This window comes from Theobroma umbraticum, unplaced genomic scaffold (genome assembly GCF_002168275.2).
Source record: "Theobroma umbraticum cultivar Fairchild unplaced genomic scaffold, ASM216827v3 scaffold_130.0, whole genome shotgun sequence".
Classification (NCBI taxonomy): Eukaryota; Viridiplantae; Streptophyta; class Magnoliopsida; order Malvales; family Malvaceae; genus Theobroma; species Theobroma umbraticum.
This window is the reverse complement of record NW_018397264.1, coordinates 4043086-4060129: the sequence shown is the minus strand read 5'-3', so window position 1 is coordinate 4060129 and position 17044 is coordinate 4043086. Positions and strand designations below refer to the sequence as shown.

At 34.7% G+C, this 17044-nt stretch overlaps 2 protein-coding genes across 3 annotated transcripts; one reads left to right on the top strand and one right to left on the bottom strand.

Moving 5' to 3' along the window:
- Nucleotides 1–1129: 1129 nt before the first annotated feature.
- Nucleotides 1130–13396, top strand: LOC110421063 (putative triglyceride lipase). 2 transcript variants are annotated; one of them, XM_021434520.2, is made up of 19 exons: nt 1130–1538; nt 1915–1973; nt 2107–2188; nt 2285–2352; nt 2968–3037; nt 3352–3433; nt 3744–3808; nt 6891–6989; nt 7066–8157; nt 8295–8357; nt 8437–8483; nt 8923–8968; nt 9109–9188; nt 9719–9832; nt 10297–10378; nt 11090–11215; nt 11868–11948; nt 12465–12590; nt 12741–13396. In XM_021434520.2, the coding sequence occupies exons 1-19, from the start codon at nt 1218–1220 to the stop codon at nt 12810–12812; spliced, it is 2775 nt and encodes a 924-aa protein (XP_021290195.1). In that variant the 5' UTR covers nt 1130–1217; the 3' UTR covers nt 12813–13396. The 2 variants fall into 2 exon arrangements, with proteins under 2 accessions (XP_021290195.1, XP_021290196.1); XM_021434521.2 differs by lacking the exon at nt 6891–6989 and having other exon boundaries at nt 1131–1538.
- Nucleotides 13397–13538: 142 nt separating this feature from the next.
- Nucleotides 13539–15059, bottom strand: LOC110421064 (uncharacterized). The gene is made up of 2 exons (XM_021434522.2): nt 14332–15059; nt 13539–13883 (listed from the first exon to the last, which is right to left on the bottom strand). The coding sequence occupies exons 1-2, from the start codon at nt 14777–14779 to the stop codon at nt 13642–13644; spliced, it is 690 nt and encodes a 229-aa protein (XP_021290197.1). The 5' UTR covers nt 14780–15059; the 3' UTR covers nt 13539–13641.
- Between the last annotated feature and the right edge of the window lie 1985 nt (nt 15060–17044).

Sequence of the window (17044 nt, the reverse complement as noted above, 5' to 3'; positions counted from 1 at the left end):
GAAACAAACTAGACTCACCACTAGATGGCAAATTCTATAGTAAGTTCAATAAGAGGTAGGATAAAATGCAAGCCTGTGACATATAATGATTTAGCATTCGGACTCTCTTTAAGAAAAACAATGCTTAAACATGATAATTTCGGCAACAAAAATCATTTTTAAATAAAATTGTTTTTTGGGTCATTAAAGATAGAATTTGAAATATCATTTCCATAGGCAAAATTTGTAGTTCTAAATTCCAGTATAATTAATTCAAATTTTGTAATATTAATCTACAAATTATATAATACTATTAAAATTAAGAAATATATTTTTAATGAAAAATAGTTTAGTCTAATTAGATTTTTCATTACAGATTGGATAAATTTTATTAATATTTATAACAAAATCTACCTTTAGGATTACATATATATGATCATCCACCATCTAGTATCAATTCAATTCTATTTTCTGACTCACTGGGCATTGCTTGGCCTAGATTGGTGTAATTATATTTTAATATTCCCTTTTATAAAAAAAAATATATTGACAATAAAAATTTCAAAATAATTAGCCTCTATCTAGTTCAATAGGATTTTTAAAATAATAAAAAGCCTTAGTTATTAGAGATAATTTTAAAGTTGACTTATTAGCTCATTACATATTTTCTTTGTGAGAATTTAGATAATTATTTGCCTTAGACTTGTATTGCATTTTTAATTTTCCATTGTTTTTATCTATGCTAACGTTCAAATTAGTTCATATTAATTTTGTTGAAAATTCTTTTTGAAACATTTTGTGACAATTTTTAAAATACATATAAAGAAATAAATTATTTAATTAATTAAATAAAAATATTGAGCCGGACTGGCTCAGGCTTTAGAGAAGAGTCCTAGCCCAAACTTGGGCCGAAGCAGGTTAAGCTTTGGTCTTTAAGCTAGCCTTGAACACTTTCATTTCCAACATGGACCGGACTGCTTAACCCGAGAATTGGACCTCCGAAATCCGAATCAGGTCTTACAATGAACTACCGGAAACTGTAACGGTCATCTCATCTACAATATTCTAGCATTAAAAAGAAGACGGATGATAATGAGACACGTGTTCTTTCTGCTTTGTTCTCAAAAATTCTTCCGACATATGTGGCCGTGCAGGATGAGTCAACTAAAATCCCTACAAAATTCTCCTTCCCTCGTTTTCCACAAAATTAGACAAATTGCCACTGTGTCAGCTCATCCATGGCTACCCTCTCCCTCCAACCTCACTATTCGCCTCTTCAATTCCGTCGATTCCGCCTCAGTAATTTTCATCTCAAAGTTGTTCCTAGATTTTCCCGCCAATTTTACGGGAAGAAAGTTAGGTCTTTGTCTACTTCGAGAGGAAATGTGATTGTTAGAGGAAGAGATGGAGTGTTATCAATTTCTTGTTTCTCTAAAACGAATGCTGAGATTGAAAAGGTTTCATCGGAAGAGAAAAAGGATGAAGAGCGGCCACCGTTTGATATTAATCTTGCGGTTATTCTTGCTGGTTTCGCTTTCGAAGCTTATACTAGTCCTCCTGTAAGTAATTCATGTCGAGAATCCCATTTCTCTTCTTTTTTAAAAGATTCTGCTTCGTTTCTGAGAAACGTGAGGAAATTGGTTCAATTATGAATTTTTATGTTTGTGCGTTTCTACTGAGAAGATGTTTGAATAAAAAGATGAGGAATATTTTTCAGAACTCAAAAATTTAACTTTTTTTGAATAGAAGGACTATGTTTGAATGTTTATCACATTTTAATCATATGCTCATGTTTGATCAAATATTTCATTGTAGCTAGTTTTGAAGAAGCAAAAAATAACAACCAAGCAAACCTTAGCTTTAAGAAGGTTATCTAGGTATTTATTGGCACTAAAATTTGATTTTTTTTCTCTGCTTGGATTGTTTTCTTGTCAGGAAAATAGAGGGAAGCGTGAAATTGATGCTGCAGATTGTAAGACTGTTTATCTCTCAGAGTATGTTTTGGTCTCCATGGTTCCTCTCAGTAATTAAACACTGAAAAGATAAATATATATCCTTTAAAAGGAAATCTTAATGTTAAATTTTAGCTTTTAACCTGGCATTAAAGCAGTTGTGAATGCAATGCAGGTCGTTTATACGAGAGATATACGATGGCCAGTTGTTTATAAAGTTAAAAAAGGGTTTTGATTTCCCTGCTATGGATCCATGGGTATGTAGTTAAGTGAAAATTAGAGGTTTATGTGTGTGTTTGTGTCTTTAACACAAATTTAACTATATTGTTATGTAACTTCTGTTATGCCTTCAGGGAACTAGTGATCCATATGTGGTAATGCAATTGGATGGTCAGGTTGTCAAAAGCAAGACTAAATGGGGGTAAGTTATTGGTGTTTTCATTTGTATTTTAAAGGTAATCTATGTATTTTTGAGATTGATACTCTTTCAAAAGAGGATTGCTAAAATGCTTGTTTTAACATCGGTTAATAGCTGGAACTTTTGGCTAATATGAAAGTGACAGTGCTGTTTTCTTTCCATTTCCCTCTGTCTTTGGAAAATTTTCCATCATATTTAAGCATGCCTGACCCTTCATTTGAAGTTGTTCTAATTTAATGTTATACATTGTTATTGTCTCTATTACTGATGTCAAAGGGAAACAAGGAAAAATGACCTTATGTAGTATTTATTGTACTTAAGCTTGAATTAATGCTATTGCTTATTAGAGTTTTTGTGAGGATGATTCTGTTGCTGCCAGAAACACAACTTATGGGTTGGAAAAAATTTTTAAACTGTTAACCTCAATAATCGGTATATACATATCAGCTCTTTTTAGTGGAACATGTCAACTGTGGAGCCAATGTACCACTAATCTAGAATATTGAGCATTTACAGCTGTCTTTTATTGTTTATTTATTCTTAGGATATTGTGCAGATAAAAAAAGTAAGCATAGTTTTACCTATCTATTTCATATACTAGTGTCTGTACGATTGCAGGACAAAGGAGCCAAAATGGAATGAGGACCTCACCTTTAATATTAAACTGCATCCTTTGAAATATATTCAGGTGCATATGCAATCTCTTAGGATCTCTAGTTTCATTTGTTATTTTATTTACTTGCTTGTCTTTTGATAGAAGCTTTTGTCTATAAGTTTTCTGGTTTCTTAGTTTCATTCAATTCCTCTTGTCTCATTAAGCATGGCTCTTGTATTGCTTACCTATTTATAAAGTTATAATTGCATTAAAATACTTAACTTAAAGAGTGACTAACCTTTTGTAGGTAAGATTACATGAAACTATTAATGACTCCTTTTATCTGTGAGAAACAAGACGATTTCTAGATTATCATACAGATTCTAATCAGCGCTGTCAAACTTCAGGTTGCTGCTTGGGATGCAAACCTTGTGACTCCGCATAAGCGCATGGGGAATGGAGGCATTAGTCTAGAAAGCCTCTGTGATGGTAGGAATTTTAGCTACATGCATGGCTTGAATTTATTAGATTAACAGGCCATCAATTGTCATGTTGCTTTATCTAAGTCAGTGGGTATGTTATGTGATCATCAAGTGAGGGTGTTATGTTGCTATCATATTGGAAATTTTATAAAATGTATGTAATTTCTTGTTGTTAAAGTAATGCTTTAAGAAACTGAACTACTAGTTTCAATTTCCTTAGCTTGGGCTTAGGAATGTTGAGCAGACAAAGTTTCAAATTTCAGAGCGCCATACGTTTGTTCTAAAATATAACGGATTAAAATGTGTGCTTTTTCCAGGAAACTTGCATGAGGTGCTGGTGGAGTTGGAAGGAATGGGAGGTGGTGGCAAGTTGCAGCTTGAGGTAGGTTTCTCCGTACTATTGTCACAACTGTTCTGGATATTATTTCTTTATTTCCAAGAGATGCTTCAATGCCTTTCCAAATTGGGTTAAGTGCATGCTAGGATTAGAAAATTATAATGGAGGAATTCTGAAATATCTCCTCTCTTCAGAAATTTAGCATAAATTTTAATGCATATTTTAGTCCAAGGCATTGATCATAGAGATATGGCCACTAATGATGTAATATTCTAGTCATAGAGCAAAAGGCTCTTCAACTCTTCCTTGGTAAGTTGGAATCTATATTGGAATTTTCAAGTTTATTGAGAAAAGGTGGGCTTTTAGGGTTTTTGGATTTTATAGTTTCCTTCTAAAGGAAAGAATGGCTTAAGGTATGGTTTGCTTGCTGTATTTGAAATTCCTCATGCAAACATGAAGGACCCTATGGAAATTTCTAATTTTGGGTCTCTCTTTTCTATTTATGGCAGTCGATTTCTAACTTTTGTTGTGAAAGGTTCTCCTAAATTTAGGTTTATGTACTGTTGGAAGATTAGATTCTTTAGATGCATGAGAAATTCTATAGTGGATTGTGGGTAGATTCCTAAATCCAAATTTCTGGTAATCTCAGAATGTATATTTCTAACAAATGTGATTGAACTAAATTTTTATTTTGTAAGGTCTAAATTACGGAATAGAAAGTCTCCAATAGAATGAAGTTGATAAGAAATAATTAGCACTTTCTCTAAGTTACACATAAACATCTTAGTCATTCCTTATTGGTTGTAATCCGATAAATCAAGTTCTCTAGCCATAGAAGTCCCTGAGTGCATCTCTTTAGGATGTACATGCTCACAGAATTTAAAACTTTTCTTCTTAAAAATTTTGTTGACTTCACTACATTACATTCTTTAAATCCATCGTCCCATTCCATTAATTGGAGGAACCAGTTTTAATTTAGGGCTAAAAATATGTCTCCATGTCTCTTAATATTTCTTTCCCAATTCTATTCAGTCTTTATCCCTTAACTGAGTATTAGGTGATACTTTTAACATTTCACATGTGGTTTTTCGGTGTGGATGAAGGGGTGGCTAATATATATGCTTACTGCTGGAGAATGGGATGTCAGGGGGCCCTCTGTATTGAAGGTAATGATGCTGTTGCCTCTTCGAATTCTTTTTCTGTTAATTTTTCTATGACGACTTGTTTCCTTCAATTGCTGATTCCATTTGATTGGGTTGTTTATGTAATATGTTATCTTTCAGTTATTTCTACTTTCTCCGATTGTTGCGCTGTCTTGTTTCTCCCTAACATCTATTTTGATGATATGTTTGCAGAAAATATTGCCAGTCTTCAGAGGAAGGCAGCAGTGCTCAAAGAGATTAGGTCCTAAAAAGAATGTTAATCTTTTCTTCAAACATAACAAATAGTGGAATGCAAAGGCAGTATAACTTCTATCGAACGGGCCAATAAAGGGAAATCTTGTTGGTAAAGGCTTATCGGAGAGCAAAATGGATAAAATTTTCTCAAATGTATTGGGTTGATTATCATAAAGCCTTTCTAGTTCCTACCGATTTTCAACGGGTTGCCTTGTCAGGTCTTTCTGATTCCCAGTCTGAAATATTCTTTTATTTTTGAACCTCGTTAAGTGCAGAATAATGGATTTATCAATGGAGGGAATCAGTTTTAAGCCACAAAAATGTGGGAGAAATCACTAAGTTCATTTTGATGGGTCTTGAAAGATAGTAGATAGAATGAAGGCATGGATGAGAAGTTGACCATTCACGTACCTAGACTTGATTGTCATTTATCCTGAAAATGGATTTTCTCGTAGTTATCCCATTACTCACCCTATCAAGTTTTGGGCCTGTAATTGTGCATAAACACTATATATATTTAAGCATAGTCATCTTTGTTATGAACTTTGCAAGTATAAAGAAATCCAAAAGATTAGAAATTACTGTTTATATTTCTAATATTATATGACTATAATCTAAAGACTCCTAGGTTTAATTCTGTTAAGATATAGTTTATGTGGAACCTTTTTGATGATCATTCAAAAACATGTTTTTTGATTTTGGTTGTTTCCTTTGGATTCGGTTCATGAGGTCCCAAAGTATCTCTTGTGATATATATATTCTCTTGGAAGATGTCAACAGCAAATTGTAGTATTATTTTAAGTAAAATATTTCCGATATTTGAAATTTTCTAAAGGATCAAGGTTGTTGATATACTATGGTTTTTCTATTTCTAAGAGAAGGATGCATTGTCACTCTACAATGAGCACCTGTATGCAAGCTCATAATTTTCTATGTGTTTATGGGGTTGACTCATAGGAGCAAATTATGCATGGAGATGCATGAAATTGGTAGGAGTCACTAGATAAAAGACATTCACATATAAAGTGGGATCAGAAAGTGGTAAACTGAATATCTATTATTTGAAGTACTGAAACAAAGTAAGATGATACTGGATATCTATTTATGTGCCTTTTTCAGACCTCTTAATCGTCAGGGTTTTTATGCACTAGGTTAAGTGCTTAGGTTTTAGTTCTCAGTTGCATATAGTGTTCAGTAATTCTTAAAGTTATTGTCAAGTTCAAGACTGTTCTTGAGCACTTCATGTGAGAGTAGGGCATACCCTGATGCTAACTGGGCGGGCATTCATCAAAATCTTCTAGCAAATATGAGCAATGGTCAGTCAAGTTTTGTAATATTAAACGTTAATTTGAGCTTTCCATGTGTATGGAGTATAATAATTCTGGATGGTCATAATAGTTAAAGGTTGAGTACAATGAATTGGCTTTGTGTAAATTTCACAAACCAGCTTAAAGGAAATTGTCCTCTGAGGCATACCTTCTGGTTATTTTATCTTTTTTAGCATAGTCTTACCATTGGACTGTTCACTTTGTGAGCCAGTTGCCAAAGTATTGGTCAATCAGGTTGATTATTGCACTCTCTATCTCATTTTAAAATTAATACTCGCCTAAATTAAACTCTTAAGGATATTAATTCTTACATATTTGGATTAATGGAGCTGGTGTAATTTGGATATGTAATGAGTTGTGGGCCCTGCAAGAAAAATGAACATTGATGCTTAAGTTTTACAGGACTTCTTTGTCAATATAAATTTCCTCAGTGTTTTGACTGCCACAACTCGTGTGTTGCTGATGGAAAGTTTTATCTGCCTTTCACCACACATTTTCAAGGTAGATTTAATCATAGTTTATATATTCAAGTAGAACTTATATTTTGTATGTGTTTTTGTGTCTGGTATGGTTTCAGGTTAAGTATAAGAGTTTTGATGAGATTGAGGAAGAGAAAATGTGGTGGAAAGTGCCCTTTGTTACAGAATTTCTTCGGAGAAACGGATTTGAGTCTGCTCTAAAAATGTTTGTTGGCACTGAGACTGTGCCAGCACGCCAGTTTGTGGAATATGCCTTTGGGCAGTTAAAGTCATTCAATGATGCATATTTTTTGAAGGAACGAGTGTTGAACAGTAATAAGAATGGAGCAGGTGTTGGGACTTCTAATGATTTTGCTGTGTCAGCGATGTCTTCACATGTGGAAAGTAGTTCAGAAACCTCTATCATTGACAAAGGTACCAACAATGAGAATAATTCAGAGAAGTTTCACTTGGATAATGTTGGCATGGCTAATGGGCAGAGCACTGAACCGGTGGCACAAGTTGGTGAAATTATGCAGTTCGATAAGCACTTCTGGAAGAACTTTGCTGATGTTATCAATCAAAATGTTGTTCAGAAACTTGGAGTTCCTGTTCCAGAGAAATTAAAGTGGGATGGATTTGACTTGTTAAACAAAATTGGTCTACAGTCCCGAAAAATTGCAGAAGCAAAATATATCGAATCTGGGCTTGCAACTCAAGATAATCAGGATATTGAAGGTGATAAAGTGCTTGAATCTGGGTTTGCGAATCCTGAAGATCAGGAAAATAAGAATGATAAAGCGATTGGACCACTTACCATTAGCAGAATACAATCTTCACTTCCAGACATAAAGAAGGCAACAGAGGATGTATTAAGGCAAACTGATTCTGTTTTAGGAGCATTAATGGTGTTGACTGCAGCAGTTTCTCAGTCCAAAAGGGAAGGACAGGAGAATGACACTAAAGAAGACTCCTCTGCAGGAGTGGAAAACAATGTCTCTAGGTACAGTGGTGGTGAGAATGTCTCTAGCTCACTAGATGGTTCGGTATTAGAGGAGAAAAAAGCTGAAGAAATGAAAGAACTCTTTGCAACTGCTGAAAGTGCCATGGAAGCCTGGGCAATGCTTGCCACGTCACTGGGCCATCCAAGTTTTATCAAATCTGAATTTGAGAAAATATGTTTTCTGGATAATGCAACCACAGATACCCAGGTGACATTTTATGTCATTGGAAATAAGCTCACTTTTGGCTATAATTTTCTTATTCTTGAACCCCTATCTTTTACAGCACCTCACTATTTGATTACAAGGATTATTTGGTTTTATCACTAAATTGTAGGCACCTGCAGGTGGCAATTTGGCGTGATTCAGCAAGGAGGCGATTAGTGATTGCTTTTAGGGGGACTGAACAAGTTAGTTTCATCTATCTGTTCACGAACTGAGTTGAATTATCTAGCTTGCACTTAAATTAATTATTTATTGATCATCCAGGCAAGATGGAAGGACTTACGGACAGATTTAATGCTTGTTCCTGCTGGGTAATCTCAAATATATATCCTCTTCTCCTTCTCTCTTGCTCTCTTCCTGAGAGGTTTTTCATTTGCATTGCTGAACACGGTTTCTCACTAATTCAGTAAATGTGGGTTTAAGTTGGAAGTCTGCCTATTCATAATAGTAATAAGAACTATCACCACAAGGTGCTTCTTTGTTCTCTTGGTCACCTTAAGTGGGGGAAAAATAGCACAATCTTGAATGAATTTGCAGATTAACAGTTGATCATAATAACAGTGCGTAGGATATTTGCTGTTGAATATCTGACATCATGACATCTGCAATGTTACTCAGTGATGTCAAAATCCAGGCAATGATTCATTATTGTTCATTTCCTAGTACTTATTTTTAATAATATTTTAACATTTTAGAAAGGCACATATTATAACTTTTTTTCTGATACTAACTTTTAGCTCACCTATGAAGGCTAAACCCTGAAAGGATTGGTGGAGACTTCAAGCAAGAAGTCCAAGTATGCTAGCGCTTTATGGACTCTGTTTTTCCCTTTTTTTTTTCTTTCAAAAATAGTATATATGAAATGCACGTATTGTTGATAACTGTTGTTAGCTTTACTTGCATGAATAACTAATGAATGCTGGCTATATTTTGCAGGTTCATAGTGGATTTTTAAGTGCATATGATTCAGTTAGGATAAGGATTATCTCCCTCCTCAAAACATCAATCAGATATATGTAAGTGTTATTGTTGTGAACTTTCGTCTGAGTCTCTTTGCTTATGCTCCAATTAAAGTGTAAATCTAACATGTCGACATTTAGTACAAAAATTTTGCATATATCCGTAAATATTTAGAGGTGTTGTTTAGCTTTTATTTATTTATGGAAATTTTGATTGGTGCTTTTCAAATATTTCTTCACTTGCTTATATTTATTAATTTTGTGAGTTACCCATTGAGATAATATTGGATCTCTAACAAATGTCTCTCTTTAAGCTCTTAATAAACCTTGATATAGGATATTAGAGGTGTATTTCAGTATTTGATTCCATGAAAGTAGAAGGTTGATGTTATTGATGTTAAGCTGAAAGCTTACACACTAAATATTTGAAATCATCAAATGTAGATTGTTTCTTACAACAGAAGTTTTCTGTGCATGGAAAGTTGATCTTATTGATGTTAAGCAGAAGCTTACTCACTACATATATGAAATTACAAAATATAGATTGGTTAAACAACAGAAGTTTTATGTGCATTTTTGTGTGACAGAGATGAAACCACAGAGCCACTGCATAGATGGCAAGTTTATGTGACTGGTCATAGTTTGGGTGGTGCACTAGCTACCCTGCTTGCTCTTGAACTTTCATCAAGTCAATTAGCAAAGTAAGTTTCTCTCTTTTCACTTAAGAATGGCATTCTTTATTTGTTCTCAACGCATAACATGCTATTCAAATTGTATAAAGAAACGCAGAGAAATTATACTTGTAGCTGTTCAAAAGAAACTAAACATATGTCAATCAGGAAAAAAAGGGAAAGAAAGCAACTAACTATATGTGTAAGTGGAAGGATTAGATGACTTTTCAAACCTCAACTTCATCAGTACTTGAAAAATTGGTAAATCTGAGGACTCTTCTGGACTAAATGCTAAAATTGCTAATTAATCTCTGTTGGCATTATTCAGGTTTCCATGAACATGTCAAGGATTGTAGAGAGCTGAATAGCATTTGTTTATAATTGGAAGCTTTTGGAAATTATTTCTTCTTGATGGTCTTAGATCTAATGGTTTTTTTATCAGAAATCAGCAAAAAATAATGTATTGAACTTCGTATCTCATTTATGTGTATCAGGCATGGGGCGATTTCAGTGACTATGTATAACTTTGGTTCTCCTAGAGTAGGTAACAGAAGATTTGCAGAAGTATATAATGAGGTACTAAAAGTTTTTCTCTTCAGTTCACATTTTCTTAGTAATAGGTTTTTTTTCTGATGGAATTTTGATAGCTCTATATATTCTTCTTGAATTCATTTCTTGCTGAAAGGCTGATTTAACTATCAAGATTTGTGTCACTTAGTTGACATTCGTCTTACATGAATTGAGTGAACTCTTTCTTTCCTCTTGGTTTCCGACACCAACAACTATAATATGAGCAAATTACCCACACACATCTATCTATTGCTACATCTAATAGCTATGGTTTTTCAGTTCATCTTTTGTGATTCTCCTCTCTGTCTCTCTCTGTTTTCCTATACTTTTTTTATTTGCATCATGAATACCTTTTCTTTTGAACTTTTTGCCTTGACATTTATGTTCTATCAGGTTTAATCATTGAAGTCAGAAAAGTGATTTGGTCCTGCTTTGCCATCTTCTCTTCTTTTTGTTTATTAAAGATTTTTCCTGAAAGACTCTGGTCAGGTCCCTGGTGTTGATTTAAGCATTTCTTTGCAGATAATTGCAGGCTTGTAAAAAACTTGGCACTCTGTCATTTTTGTGCTTGAATTTAAATTATTGCTTCCAGATGCATGGAAAATGTAATTACTGAAATTTCTTTTAGCAGATATCAATCTTCTCATTTAATGATGCTGTTTCACTCCTATATCTTGTACATTAAAGTTTATGCAATTGAATCTTACCTTTGCGCAGAAAGTTAAAGATAGCTGGAGAATTGTTAACCACAGAGACATTATACCAACAGTCCCCCGTTTGATGGGTTATTGCCATGTTGCTCAGCCTGTTTATCTTGCTGCTGGAGAATTAAGAGATGCTTTGGTAAGTCCTTTTTTATTTGGAACTCTAACATTTGTGGCTTAGAGTCATGATATGCATGTGTAGGTATGGACTGGACAAATGACAGGCATTTGATTCTGATGTCAATTATTTGTGTTTGTTATCTTGATTTGGTGTTTTAGCAAGTGTTGTGAAAAATTTCACTTTTGGGGTGACTAAGTGACCTTGACTGCTTGATTTGCCTTGCTCTCTCTGCAGCTTTGCTGTTGTTGCTGGTTTATGTTCAGAATTGACTCATCAGTTACCCTTTATTTTCGTAAATAATCAAACAATCAGAAAATCTGGTTTTCCAATGATATTTTGCTTCATGTTTTTGGAATCTATTTTGAATTGTGTCATCTGTTCAGAATTCTTAAATTAGTTGAATCATGAGCAAAAATATATGCTGTTTTAGAAAATGTAATCTCTATCGGCAGCTATCTTTAGTCTTCATAATTTGATTCTTTTTGTATTCATAAGTAGCTAGGCCTAACTAAATTCTACTTATGAAGTTTTTCTGTTCAACTGTCTTGGGTACACTCTTTAATCAATTACATTGAAGTCCTTGTATTCTTGGTTTTATTGTGACTAATTGTTGGTATCTCATGTTAGTTTATGCATGTATTTGTTTATGAGTTTCATGTATGTTTTTCAGGAAAATATGGAGCTCTGGAAAGATGGTTATCAGGGTGATGTGATTGGGGAGTACACACCAGATGTTCTTGTCACAGAATTTGTATGTTTTTTGTTGTCTAATGATTTTCCTTTCACCCTTTCAACTTATTCAAAGGGTTGTGAATATCTTACTAAACTTTTAAAATTTAACCTATTAATCAAAGGGTTAAAAGTTTAATTAATAGGTTAATATGTTGAAACTTTCTTCAACTTTTGAGAAGTACATAATTCAACAAAAAAAAAAGTTAGGATTTTTCAGTGGGGGCAATTGCCCCCATCGACCCCATTGCAAATCTGTCTCCGATCACCAGGAACGCCTAGATTTTTAATGCATATATACAGGTATGTTATCTGTCAGCATAAAAATTCCCTTGTAGGTAGTCAGCATAACTTAATATTTGAAGTAACAGACTGTCTTTATCAACCTTCCATCAGGATTTATACCGATAATTAAGATGTCATCAATTTTTTTTTTCTTTCATTCAATCCTTGAGATTTATTATTATGTATCTCCATCTGTGAGTAATGTCTTACATAAATTACCTTTCTGATCGAGAATGGTCCATACTCTGTGCAGATGAAAGGAGAAAGAGAACTCATGGAACAGATATTGCAAACTGAAATCAATATATTCCGTGCAATTCGTGATGGGAGCGCGCTTATGCAGCATATGGAGGATTTCTATTACGTCACACTGCTAGAGGTATACATCATAGTTAGAATAATTTCGGTATTTTATTTAACTTGTTTATCTTCCTCTCCAAATCCTATACCTGTTCGAATTTTGAATGATTCAATCATTATGTATGTCACCCTGCTAACTGTTGCAACCGGGTTCTACTGCTTTATTCAGAGTGTGAGATCAAATTACCAAACTGTTGCAAGCTCACGAAATAATGAAAAAGGCAGCATGTCAACCAGCTAAGAAAAAAACAGCTTCCCTTGGTAAAGGTGTTTATAAGAAAGATTGTTAGAATATTACATCAGACTGTAGGCAAAATGTACAGTTTTTTCCCCTCATATTATATATCTTGTACAGTGACTTTCATAGGGCAATAATATAAGTCGTCTCAAATGTCAACTCCAGGTTTCTTGCTTTCCATTTCCTATAATCATTATGACTTATTCTGGGTTTCTTTTTCCATTCCTGCCCAATGTTTTACTTGCATTAAAAGATGTACATTTGAACTTTTGATTCTCTTTTGTAATGAGATACCATCAGATTACATAACCCTTTTGTTTACTGCGCCAATATCAAGGGAATTAGGAATTGACAAAGGATTGAAGCAGCAGCTAACCATTAGAGATTCCATAGAAGAGCAAATGATCAAGCAAAGGGGACCATTGTGCATGGTTTAATGCAATGAGTCAATGATACACGCAAAACGATGGTCTTCAAACTTGGGCAGGAAGTGACTATGCGAGAATCTAAGTATCCGACAGTCAAGTATCAATCTCTCATGTCGAGAATCAAAACCCATTATGTGTAATGATTGGAAAACTAGGGATATCTTCTGCTGATTTCCCATTTTTCTTGGCCAAGAGGGTATAGACATCAAGTCAGTAAGTCCAATTTCCTCCAAGTCTTTAAAAATTTAGTGAACCATCTTCATCCTGATATTGTCTTAGCAATTTATCCCATGGACTTCACTTCCAGCATTAGAATTATTATTATCCATCGAATAACTTATTGTGTGTACACATTATATATAAAAATAAAAATACCAGTACTAAACTTGTCTAGAGGGCTAATTTCACAAATACTGAGCCAGAGTGGTACTTTTACTACTAGTACTATAGGCTGCCTTCTTGTTAGTGCCCAAAATTCTCAAGCTTTGCCTAAGAATATCCATCTCTCGTCCCCTCTCATAATCTTCCCTCTCCATCGCAGCTAATCGAGTTCTCAAAGCTTCTATCGTTTCTTCCTTGTTCTTCGCTTCCTTCTTCAGCTCTTCTATCATGTCCTCTTCCTCAGCTTTCCAATACAGCGCATCTCCTGTGGAAAAGGAGCAAGTTTGTTAGCTAAGCTTTCATAGAGAAAACACCTCAATAAAAGTACTCTACATTAGTTATTTCTTCTAAAAGAAAACCTATACATACTTAGGTATTCCTTAGTTTAATAAGAAGGTTACATTGTATATACTAACCATTTGATGAGATAGTTTTTCTTTTTCCTACAAAATGATGGAAAATAAAAGGAAAATGTGACTGTTATGAAACTTTTGACAAAGACAAGTGTGGCTAGGTAGCTACCATATTTGCAGGCTGAAGCTTAGGTATTTGCTTAAGCTATACATAATTAAGTAAGCACTCATAGTTGTTTGTGTAGATAAATTTTGTAAAGAAAATAAGGTTGGTGAAGTCGCAATTGAAAGTAATTAAACAAGTGAAGAAGAATATATAGAAAGATGTTTCTGTAAGAGAAGGAAAGAGAGAGATAGGACCATCATGAGTTCTCTGAATGAGATCATCAAGCTCGGTCTTGATGGCAAGATAGAGTTGCTTCCACTTCTCCACAGCCTCATCTCGCCTTGCTCTCTCCTCCCTCATTTGCTCCAGCAGGAAACTCGTCCCCAGCAATGGCCATCCTTTGCCACATTTCTCAGCCACCATTGCATAATCTTCCATCCCTCTTATCTTCACCTCCTTCTCTTCGACTAACTTCCTCAGCTTCTTCACTTCCTCCTTTAGCCTCTTCCTCTCTTTCTTCCACTCAGCCTCTTTACATTCAAAAACCATCACCTCTTTCTCATACCCTCTAGCCTCTTTCTCTCTTTCGTACACCATTTCCTGGATTTCCTCTTGGAGAAGCCTCATTTTGTCTGTCAAACTCTTCACATTTCTCCTCTCATGACAGGGCCTGCTCTTTTTCTTGCTAGGAAAGGCACCCATAGTTCAGAATTGGAGAGAAATGCAAAATCTTCTATTGAAAGGGTTTTGGATTAGAAGAGCAAGTGTGTGAATGACATAAACTCCTTAGCAGAGTGGCTCCCCAATCAATGAAGGAAAGAAATGCCCCCATGAAAATGTTTGTGATTTCTGTCTGGTAGACATTGGAGACAACCCTGTCAAATAATTGATGGAAAGTGTCAAATAGACCCGTGAAAATAGACTTTGTGTTTACAAGTTTCCAAGAGGGTGAGCACACAAGACAATAGTACATGCAAAAGAAATAGAATGAATGAAGAGAATGGTAGCCAACCACATGGCAAGATTTTTGGAACAAAGATTTTACAAAACTCCAATTATCAACCCAAATTTTGTGCCACTTTAATGAGGTCCCACCTTTCACAAGGACACTGTACTAGAGAACACCATCTCCTCAGACGTGACCTTTGTTTTCCCAAATGTGTAATTCGCAAATCAGGGTTTGGTTCCCAATTCCCCAAATTCTTAAAACCATTTGATGGGAAATCACCATATTCAAGTTTGTGGGGTGGAAGTAATTTGCATGAGTGCTATCCAATCAAATGATGGTTTTATGCCAGCTTTGCAGGGTCCTACTTTCATCTCAAAGGACATAACTAGATTGGTTATAATTGAGCATATTTTCCCTGTTGGATGTGATCAGATCTTCTTTATTCAAACTTTTAATAAAGTTTCTGGTTTCTTCTCCAATTCTTGTTACTACATGTAAACTCCTTCGTCCTACATTACTCAAAAACACATTATCAATTAGGCCTAGTTGGAGATTACAACTCCATAAAAATTACAGGGAAAACTTTTAATTTATCAGGTACTTGTTCATGAATCAAATATTAGGACTTTGCAAGCACCCTTTATTCTACTATTAATAAAAAAAAGAGGGGGAAAATCATAAAAAATAAAAAGAGTAGAAAAAAATTGACCAAAATTGTTTTGTTCGGTATTAGTCATAAATTTAGTGTCAGTCTATGTGGAAAAGGCCAAAAGTAGCATAGGATGTCTATCTTTTGCATTATACAAATGTAAACCAGCCGTTTCCCATCTTCACTGACTGTTTGTCCGTCCACAGCAGAGCAAGAACAAGCCACATTAGTCCTAGTCCGGCCAAACCAATTTCCCAGGGAATTTGGTGAGATTGTGAGATTTTATTCTCAGAAAATTACACATATCAGAAACTGCTGAATGCAGCTGCTGCTGCTGCTGCTGCTACGTCATCAGGATTCCTACTTTCTTGTGCCTTTATTTATTTTTGGCCTAGTGATAATGATGTTGTGAGTCTTAAGAGTTTTGGGAAGCAAACAAATTTTACATCCCCTTGCAGTTCTCAAAGCTTACCCAAATCAACATAATTGCGTACCAACAAATTCATTTATGATTACACCTCCTCGGATTCCCTTCCTGAAAAGGACTTCAATTCGGTAAGATGCTTGGGACCTGCACATAATAATGGGCTTTGCATGCATGCCAATGCACAAAGTACATGTCCATTTCACATTAAATTGGGTTATTAACCATTTTTGCAAAATTATTTTTTTAAAAAAAAGAAGAAGAAGGGCATGTGCCTCTGTTTGCTAGGAAATATCCCTCGGCCCAACACATTATTACATTTTGCAAGAAAAAACGAATTCACCGTGTGATCCATGTTTTTTAATCGTGAATTTAATGTTTCTTGCAAGCAGATGCAACTCCAATCTCCGTACTGAGATTTATTAGTGAATGTGTAAAACTCGTAAAATTTTCTTCCGAAATTTTCACCGTTTACCTCTTGTTTCAACTATGGGTACTTGAAGGATAAAACTGGCATTTTACTATTTGTTTTCTCCACTTTCGTTGTTGCTAGGTGAATTTTACGGGAAGCTACTGATTCGAAACCCAACAGTCTGTTCTTTAGATTCACCTATGATCATCACTCGTTAAAACTAAATCTATCACCCTTTGGAAGAATTAAAAGGAGAATTATTGAGTTATAATTACCTATTTTAATGGATTACCAGAAAGAAAGAGAAACATTATGTTTTTCTTAAAGGAGAGAGTGATACGGTCAAAATAGATTTCGAGATATTTATACAGTTTTAAGAGTGAAGGAGACCTTGGTGGCTAGGCTTTTTTAGAAAGAGAGGAAATTGGCGGCGGAAGGAAATGGGAAGACAGGGTTGAGAGATAGGGGTCGGTCGGGGGTTTAGGGTTTCTGTTAAACCGGTTTTAGGGTTTCTGTTAAACCGGTTTTAGGGT

Bases quoted from the DNA above. Each gene is read 5' to 3' on its own strand.
- LOC110421063 (XM_021434520.2), top strand. From the start codon at position 1,218: ATGGCTACCCTCTCCCTCCAACCTCACTATTCGCCTCTTCAATTCCGT. The intron at 1,974-2,106 runs GTATGTTTTGGT...AATGCAATGCAG, and splicing joins AAGACTGTTTATCTCTCAGA to GTCGTTTATACGAGAGATAT. The intron at 2,189-2,284 runs GTATGTAGTTAA...TTATGCCTTCAG, and splicing joins TCCCTGCTATGGATCCATGG to GGAACTAGTGATCCATATGT.
- LOC110421064 (XM_021434522.2), bottom strand. From the start codon at position 14,779: ATGGGTGCCTTTCCTAGCAAGAAAAAGAGCAGGCCCTGTCATGAGAGG. The intron at 13,884-14,331 runs GTCCTATCTCTC...CCTTTTCCACAG, and splicing joins CATTCAGAGAACTCATGATG to GAGATGCGCTGTATTGGAAA.